Below are 9,381 nucleotides of genomic sequence, written 5' to 3' on the forward strand. Positions count from 1 at the left end.
AAAAAAAAAAAAAAAAAAGGAATCCAACGGTCAACAACCAATAAGTCCTAAACTCAAATTACTTTAAATTTAAAAATAAATAAATAAATAAATAAATAAGTAAAAGGGAGATAGAATAGAGGTGGTCCCCAGCTCTTGAATCAGATTTCTTTTCTAATTCGGGATTTTCTGGCTAACAACTTGATATGGTATAATCCCGATTCAATTCTAAACTGGGTTGGTTTAAAATGGGGCGGTTTGGATGGTTTAACAAGAAAAAGATCTCATAGATCCCAATCCTGTAATTAGTTTGAGGCCATCACGATCGGATGTCCTTGGCATATTCAAAAAAATGGACTAGACCGACCGGCCGGTTAAGTTGACTAGACCGGGAATTTACCAATGAACCTCTGGAATGAGAGGTGTTCTGTAAAAGGAGAATTACTTAGATGAATTTCATTGTATGCTAGGTAGGATCCCTCATTGTACGCTGAAGTTAAGTAGTTTTCAAAGTCAAACCTACTTGTTTTGTAATTCTTTTTATTATCTAAGTAGATCTTGGCAATTTTTCCTTAGGCTTTAAGTAAGGTTTATGGTATAATTGCGAATTTATTTTCCCATGAAAATTAAGGCTAACCGGCTAAGCCGCTTAGTAGATGAGGGTGACGATGACCTGCAGTCGCAGGTTGGCCATGTTCTGTTAATGTTTGGGTTTTTTGTTCAGGCCATTGTGACCGGCAGGGACCATTGGAGGAGAACTTGGCCGATCTATCACCTCATTGGTCGTGTTAACAACAATGACGCTTGGGCGTATGCTGCTAACTTCATTTTAAGAAATTGAGTAATTAATATTATGAGAACAAAGAAGATCGTTAGAGTTCAAATTTCATGGTTGATCCTTTTGACCTAGTGTAAACTGAAAGAAATTTGTGCAATAAAGATGAAGGATTATGTTATGATCCTATATCAGTCATATATGGGGGCTGATTTCACATCAATTTAGCAAGAAAATTGACATGGATTGATATGGTCTTAGATTCTTTAATCTTATAAGTCGGTTTATGGAGTTGAGTTCTTCTAGGTTAGTATAAGATTTTTGATATGATTTTTCTACCTCTCTTAAAAAGCATTTAATCATGAGTTCAACGTGACCACTGTGGGAATGAGTGGAGACATAATGTAACTAGACCCAAATTTACTTATTCAATTTTTTTTTTTTTGGGTAAACTAGACTCAATTGTATTAATTATATTGGTTTAAAGAAGCAAAATATAGCTTGGTAGGAAGATTTATTTATTTATTTTTGGTTGGAGACTAACCGAGTTTTAGAGCACAAGAAGTTGATCTTGTGTAAATTAGTATTTGGGTAGCTTTGTGAAATTAGTTTATTCTAGTTAGGAGGCACTTGTCCCACTTGGAGGCCTCTGTTCTATGAGTAGTTTATGGGTCTCAAATTTTTTGGATGTTGCCATATCATCATTGAGTATGGTTGCCTCCCAAGAGAGAAGAAAAAAATGATTGAAGATTATAAGGTTTTGTTTAGTCGTAACAAAACTTGTAATCTATGAATAATAGTATATATGACTGAATACAAAAAATCATGCTTTGTGAGTTTCACATGATTCTGACAAAAACACCAAGAAAAAAAAAATTCATAATGACTTGGACTTGGTTCATTTCTTAAACCGGGAGAGTTTTTATGACTCTTGACCAGATTATCTTGGAGATTTTTTTATTCAACTCAGGTGACTCGCCCAAATCGAAACCTAATTTTCCAACTATGATTTAGAATTGTAAATACAGTGGGAAAAGCGTTGGTAAAAATCATAGTCCAAGATTTGCGGGGTTGCTTGTTTGAAAATACATATTCAATCAAGATTCATACATATTTGTAGGTCTACATCTAGTCCAGTGTGGATTAAATAAAAAAGTAACTGAAAATATAGAGGAAAGATTCTTACCTGGATGTGCGCCCCTATGCTTAGAAATAAGGATGGCGAAAAAACCACATTACCCCTGGTTGGATGCCGTGCGGCTTTTTTGGGCTCTCTTTGCTGTCAAATTTTTTTTTTTTTTCACATAAATGGTTTGGCATACACTTACACATAGGGGTGTCAATTCCTAAATCGAACCGGTAAAATCGTCCGGACCAAACCGATAACAACACGGACCGAATCGAACCGAAACTTTATTGGTTTGGTTCGGTTTGGAGTATTGCAACCCCAAAACCAAACCGAACCGCACCAAAAACTGGATGAACCTGAAACCAAATCGAAATCGGCTCAAAACCCAGACCGAAACTGAAATCAAACTGGTAAGAAACCGAAACACTCCAAAATTCATTAAAAAAATCAAAATTTGCATAGTTTTGTATACATTTGTATGGAAAGTCGAATCCAAACTGGACCAAAAATCAAAACCAACCCAGTTACAAATCGATTTAAGAAACCGAAGATAAACCGAAACCAAACCACACCGAAACTTAAACCAAACCAAAATTAGAATTTCCTTATTGGTTCGGTTTCGATTTCAGCTTTTTCACATTAAAACCAACTCAACTCGGACCAAAACCGAGCTGGACCGACCGATTGACACCCTTACTTACACACTATCACGTTAAGATGTCAAATCAAAACCAAAACCGAAAATCGAATCCAATTCCGAACCTAAATCTGTAAAAATAAGCGTGAGCATGACCAAACCCCAATCCAATCATACTCTGCCGTACCGCCAGCACTGGCTCTTCTTCCCTGTCCATCACCATATTCGCGCCCCGCAGGCCCGCATTGGCCGAAGATCCAAAATGGTGCTTGACTATACTAGTGTTGCTACGAGGCCGAGCCACTCTCTGGTATGAAGAAGAAGAAGAAGAAGAAGAAGAATGGCTCATGATATCACCCTTAATTAGCCATCGAAGAGCGCTTCCAAGTTGCAGATTCTCTCTATTTCCAAACTTGGGTTTTGGTTTTTGATTAATTAGTGGGTCTTGTTTATCTTGTCTTTCGGTGTGAATGTGGGAGAGGATTACAATTGTTTGGTCATAAATGATCTTTCTAGGGTTTTAGTTTTGTTTATGTCATTGATTGATTGTTAGGCGTTAGCCGTTCGCTCTTTCTCTGATTGTGTCGTTCTGCATGGAGTTTGATTGATTTATTATTCATTTAGAAATGGAGCGCAACTCCCAGAAGGTTCTCTTTTGCTATTGCATGACCGGTGGTGAGCTTTTGAAAAACCCAGATGGCTCTGTTGCCTACCGTGGTGGTATTACTGAAGGATTAAGGGTTGATGAGAGTACCCAATATGATGATTTTGTGGCCCAAGTGTGCAGTAAACTCAAAGTTGATCCATCCTCAGTAACCCTCAAGTACACAATTCAATATGACAAGGCTCGCCTTCTCACCTTGGCGGGTCAAGCTGAGATTGCGAATTTGCTGGATTTCAACCAAGGGACTGCTGATGTATATGTAATCAAGCCAGAAGAGACCTTACTACAACTTCATCTGCCAGTTATTTCTAGGTAACATAACCTTAGGCTCTTCCTGGTTGCAAAAGAGAAGGTAGTGAATTTAAATCAAAACTAAAATGGAAACTCTTCTACTCATTGGCTTACATGATGGTGTAAATAACTTCAAATCATTCCAAATATGGTTGTTAAATTTTACTTAACTTTGAAACCAAATCTCTTGGATTTAAAAAAAGAATTAAGGATTATATCTGAAGGTAGGTTACACAATCACGATTACAAAAGTTTTGTTTTTCGTTTTTAAACCAATTTTACTTCCCTTCCCATCCCTTCCCTTCTTTTACTTGCAACCAGATGGAGTCTTGGACAATTCATCCCTCCTTAACATTAATTGTTTGCTGTTGATCCAGGTGTTCTGGAAGTGTTGCTACTGAGTTAGCTTTGGAGGACTCCAACTATGCCGATTCACTAACCACTGAAGAACGTCCACCTCTGCTGGCCACATCTTGGGCAAGCACGATCGAGGGTGTTGGGCAGATTTTTGACAGTGCAGATGCATTCCGAGATGAACTCAACAAGTACTCTATTGCTTGTGGTTTTGGGTATAAATACATGAGGAATGCCTCAGTCCGTATGATAGCACAATGTGAAGTTGATGGCTGCCCATGGATTATTGCTGCGAGCATGCTAGGCAAGACTGGAAAGGTGAGGGTATACAAATATGAAAGGGCACACAATCACAAAGATAATTGTCAACAAACCACAAAGGTTCGCATGCCAAAGAGGTTGATTGCAAAAATCATGGCAAACAAGGTCCGCGAGAATCCTGGGTACTTGCCTGTGGATATAATTAAGGACTTTAAGCGTGACTACCATGTGGATTTAACTTACCAGCAAGCTTGGCGGGGCAAGGAAATAGCACTGCAGGAAGTCAATGGGTCGTTTTTGGATTCCTACAAGCTTTTACCTGGGTTTTGCCAAAGAGTAATGAAGTCTAACCCTGGGACTCTTGCAGTTTATACACAGAAAGATGACTCTACCTTCAATCAATTATTTATTTCATTTCATGCTTCCACTCATGGGTTTCGGTTGGGGTGCCGCCCTGTTCTGTTTGTAGATAGTATACTTTTGAAGGGAAAGTTTCTTAGTACATTCCTTTCCGCAACAGCCATGGATGCAAATGATGATATGTTTCCTGTGGCTTTTGCTGTGGTTGAGTCAGGCTCCTTGCAAGACTGGACATGGTTTCTTGAAAACTTGAAGGTAGCTCTGAAAGATAGTAGAGACATCATCTTTGTGTCAGATTGGAATGAACACCTTGTTCAGGCAGTTAATGATATATATAGTTCAGTGAGTCATGCTCATTGTTACCGCCACTTGAGTGGAAGTTTCAAGTCATTTCTTAAAGGCCTGCATTTGTCCAATTCAATAAAAGATGCCCTGATGACAGTTTTGGACAAACTTGCGTACTCAAGGAACAGGATAGATTTTGATAGTGCTTTGGGACAAATGCAGTCAATTTCTAATGAGGCATATGATTGGGTGCTGGAAAGTGAACCTATGTGCTGGGCTAATTCTCTATTCCCGGGTAGGCGTTATGACAAGTTCAGCTTAAATTTTAACGAGTCTTTTAACAAATGGGTTCAAGAATCACAAGAATTGCCGATAATGGGATTCGTTAACCTGATTCGGTTGAAGATAGCAGATTTTATGTGTGGAAAGCGTACTGAGACTGCTGCTTGGGAAATTCCAGTTGGTTGCCGGATTGATGATAAGTTAAAAGGGAATATTGAGAAGAGTCAAGGATATGGTGTCCATTATTTTTCAGACTCAAAATTTGAAGTATGTGTTTTACCTAACAAGTATGTTGTTGATTTACACAACAGGAGCTGCACATGTAGGGAGTGGGATATGATTGGTCTCCCATGCGAGCATGCATGTGCAGCTCTTAGAAGTATTAATGCTGATGTGTATCAATATGTAGAAGCTTTCTACCTAAAAGAGACACAACAGGCAATATACTCAGAGCAGATGCATCCAGTTCCAATTCATGAAATTCCTGTTGGTGCTACAACTGATGGAAACAGTGATGAGGGTTCGAGCACTGGACTTGGTCTTCGTCCTCCTTCTGTTCGCCGTTTACCTGGCCGTCCAAAGGGGAAGCAAGTGAAGCCTGACCATGGAGATAAGAGACCACTACATTGTGCTCACTGCAAAGAGGTTGGCCACAATCGCAGAAAATGCAAGGCCCAAAAATTAGCACTCCCAGAAATTACAGGTATATGGTTTCTATTGGTTTCCATCTTCTTCTAAATTTTACACCCGAATAATAATGAAAAGAGGGGAATAGGAAAGAGCTTGACAAGGCTAGGTGTTTAACGTTAACTTGTTAAATCGGGGGGTGGGGGTTGATCCTTTGTCAGTGTTGGGCATTTTTCGGCTGCTATGGTAAAGAAGTGTTTAGGCATCTTTGAGTGTGTTGGTGTTAGGAATTCAAAATTACAAACAATACCGTTCTTTAAAGGTGGGGGGATTTAAACAACATAGTAGTCTATCCGGACTTTAGCAGTATTATTGTTAGGTCTCCCATTATGAAAAATGGTGTCGGAGACCAAGGGGGCTTATGCCCTGGCATTATCCTCGAACATATTGTTCTCCACTCTCCAGTATTACTTATCATTGCAAAAGTGACACTTTATTGTCAAAGGGAGCTCGAAATGGATATCTTGTATTATGGGTGAATATGCCGTTGACAGTGTAGTTTGAGTTTTTCTGTGGTGTCCTAAGGCATGGGTCTGCTGGTTGTGCATGCAACCTTTCTATCTCATCTTTCTTGTTCTTTCTTTCTCATTCCCATTATTATTTCCCTTTTGTGCCCTGTTATTGTTCCTATTCCTGCAATTAACGGTGTTGACAACCATCCACACAGTTTCTTTGAACTCCGTCAAACCTTTCCCTTTCCCTCTCGGTCATCTTCAACCCTGGGTGGCCCTCCCTCAAGTACCAGTCCAAAAGCTTTACCGATATAGCATGTTCTAAGTAGTTCTCAGATCTGGTTCATTGTGTTCCATCAGATATAGTTGAAGAAGTTTACTCCCCTCATAATCCTTGCTGTTGGGTTTGATATTTATTGAAATCAAAGGTTTAGGGTGATGCAGAATTGAGGCTGAACCGGGTTAATCCTTCGGGCAATCTCGACCGAGACAAACCGGGTCCGATTGGATTTTTGGGATCAATAGGATATTTTAGGATTTACTTTACTTAGGAAATATTGAGTTATTTTAATTGGGAAGATATGTAATCTTTTATTTTGGGTTATTTTGGAGATGACTATTAGACAAGTAGAATTTTCCAATTCTAGTTTTATTGTGTTTCTATTTTGTTAGTCTAAGATATTAAGAAGTAATTATAAGTCTTTATTTCAGTTTTAGATTTTAATTAGGCAAATTTTATTTCAGTTTATTATATAAAGGCATGTAACCCAATTTTTTACACAGATCTTGAGAATGAATTGAAATGAATGTTTTGGTGCCAGGTAAGGTGCAAGACTAGGTCGTGTGACGTCCTTCCCCCCTTGTGCGATATCTTCTTTTTTCCCTGCAACTATGAGTTCTCTCAGGGATTTCTTCCCTTTCTCTATCGGCCCCTCCATCATAGGGGGTTGCAAATCTTGCCCTAAAACCTTGTGGGATTTGGGCTCAAGGTAGGAGAGCTCGATTGGTTGTTTGAACCTGGTTGCCGTGTGTTATATTGCTTGAGAAACTGTAAAGTTGAAGAAAGTTTGGTGATGTTATTTTACTTTTCACCATACTTTTTTATTTCCATATTACCCTTCCCCCCTTTTTTTTTCCCCTAATTCTACTTCCATCCTCACTTTGATTTATTGTCTAGTCTGCACTATTCTTTAATACAATTCCCTTTTGTATCCCGTCCATCTTAGTCTACTAAACAATCCTTTCAAATTTATTTATTTACAAAATTATCATTCCCTTCAATATTTGGTTTTCTGTTGATTGGATGGGCCCATAAGCGATCTGAGCCAGGGTTTGATCCCCGGATTGCATTACCAGTTTTTCTCATATGACAGGGTGGCATTATAATCTGGTAAATGGGGATGGTCTGGCAGTTTGACTGCTGATGGAAGAACCGTGGAGTATGGTTAATGCAATCCATTGTGATCTCTAGTTAGTTGATCTGAATATTTTCCTGTTTTTGGTATGGGCTAAGAGGACAGTTACGTGGACAGAACAGAATATAGATTGTCTAAAAGCAAAACAAAATTCAATGGTCTTTAAACTGAAGCAAAGTAACAGTTCATTGACTTGTAATTTTTTAGGCAATCTAAAATTTCCTATGATGGCATTAGTTTCAACTGTATTGTTATCCACTGGTCAACTTTGCATTCATTGGAAATCTAGAGTTGTTAGAAGAGGGAGAACCTTGTCGCTTGTCCACTTATTGATGACATTGTGTGGCTCATGTTAGAAACACCTTGCACTAGTGGGGATTGGAATCCTTTTGGATGGTTAACATGCCAACTGACTTGAACTCTTGAGAAAAGGCAATGAGATAACCTAATCGGGAAGTCTTTTTTTTTTTATTTTATGAGATGGAGAATTCTTTCATTTGTTAGCTTTAGTATCTGATAATAATACTAGGGAAAATGAGAGATAAGAAAAGTAATGTTTCTTTGAGTAGTGATGTTGTCATGGACAATTTACTGTCCCTGGTAAAGGTTGAGGGGTTTTGGGAAGAAGTGAAAAAATATGGATGACCAGGTTTACCATTATATTTCTTGAAATAGAGCAAAAGATACTAACAGAAGGAAAATGTACCAGAGATAAGTGAAAGAGATTAGAATTCAACTTCATCTTGATGAATCTCTCTGGTGCCTCCATTTATAATCCCTATTATCTTAATCTCTGATAGTTAAGCAACCATTTTTATGCTATCATCATTAGCTAAAAATTAAGACTGTCTGCACGGAGTGCATTTCTTCTTAACATGCTAATGAATGAAATCTGCAGATTTCCTACTTGTCAGCTTCTCGAGGATTTTGCCCCCACAATTTTTATTGGGTTGGTTTTGGAAACACATTCTTATTTGAAAAGAGAGATTTTTATTATGAGCCTCTACTCTTTAGTAAGTGGTGTCCTCTGCTTTCATTTTGTTATACATTATGATACCTCTTCTGGTGTGCTTTGTGAAGAGCACATGCATCTTGAGTAAAATGAATCATAGTTTCCAATCTCAACCTGCAAAATTCATTCTCTATGTGAGTTTTAAATTAATACAGCAACGACATTGATTCCAGTTACATTTCACAAGTCTCTACTGTGTCACATTTTCTGCAAGTTTGTAATTCCTAACCATCAAAGTTCCTGCTTGAACAGCCGCTGGAAATGCTTGTGGATCTGCAGAAGAAACACGGAACTGTGAAGGACAACTCTCCAACTTTGAGCAATAATTGGAGCTATATTGTTTGCTGACATTCGTGGGCTGCTTTAAGAATCTTGTTAGAGAAACTGCAGCGGCTTGAAGACATATCCAAGGGCCTTGCACTTACTGGTAAATGATTCCTCAGTTCATGTTGCAGATGTGATGTATTATACAAGGTAAATCAAGACTCAAATCTTTTCCAGGCATTAGGGTAAGCTATGAACCATCTGGGATTTTAGAACTCTCCATATAAACTCTATATATAAACCATTTTAGCAGACAAACAGTCAAAGATTTAGTTCTAAAGATGGGAGTTAACAGGATGAGAAGTCTGGTTGATAGCAAGTTTCACTAGCTCTGGATCACAAGTGATGTCTACACGAGTTGCTCCTCCTGGTCACATGATACTTGTGTGAATAGTGTGGAGAAAGCTACCCATCATAACGGAGGTAGATATTAGAAACAAATTGAAATATGCTTTTTTTTTTGGGGGGGGGGGG

General features: G+C 38.4%; 1 protein-coding gene across 3 annotated transcripts in view; it reads left to right on the forward strand.

Moving 5' to 3' along the window:
• The window catches only part of LOC122059620, a 12,210-nt gene extending 3,006 nt beyond the window's left edge, over positions 1-9,204 (forward strand). Inside the window, exons 1-5 of one of the 3 annotated variants that reach the window (XM_042622521.1) lie at positions 2,663-2,914; positions 3,145-3,496; positions 3,853-5,720; positions 8,470-8,584; positions 8,836-9,204. In XM_042622521.1, the coding sequence (XP_042478455.1) occupies positions 3,147-3,496; positions 3,853-5,720; positions 8,470-8,549 (2,298 nt within the window). In that variant the 5' untranslated portion in view covers positions 2,663-2,914; positions 3,145-3,146 and the 3' untranslated portion in view covers positions 8,550-8,584; positions 8,836-9,204. Of the gene's footprint in view, positions 1-2,662; positions 2,915-3,144; positions 3,497-3,852; positions 5,721-8,469; positions 8,585-8,835 lie in introns of those variants that run through there. The other 2 variants (XM_042622522.1, XM_042622520.1) reach the window with 2 other exon arrangements.
• The last annotated feature ends 177 nt before the right edge of the window (positions 9,205-9,381 follow it).

Source organism: Macadamia integrifolia, chromosome 13, assembly GCF_013358625.1.
Source record: "Macadamia integrifolia cultivar HAES 741 chromosome 13, SCU_Mint_v3, whole genome shotgun sequence".
Taxonomy (NCBI): domain Eukaryota; kingdom Viridiplantae; phylum Streptophyta; class Magnoliopsida; order Proteales; family Proteaceae; genus Macadamia; species Macadamia integrifolia.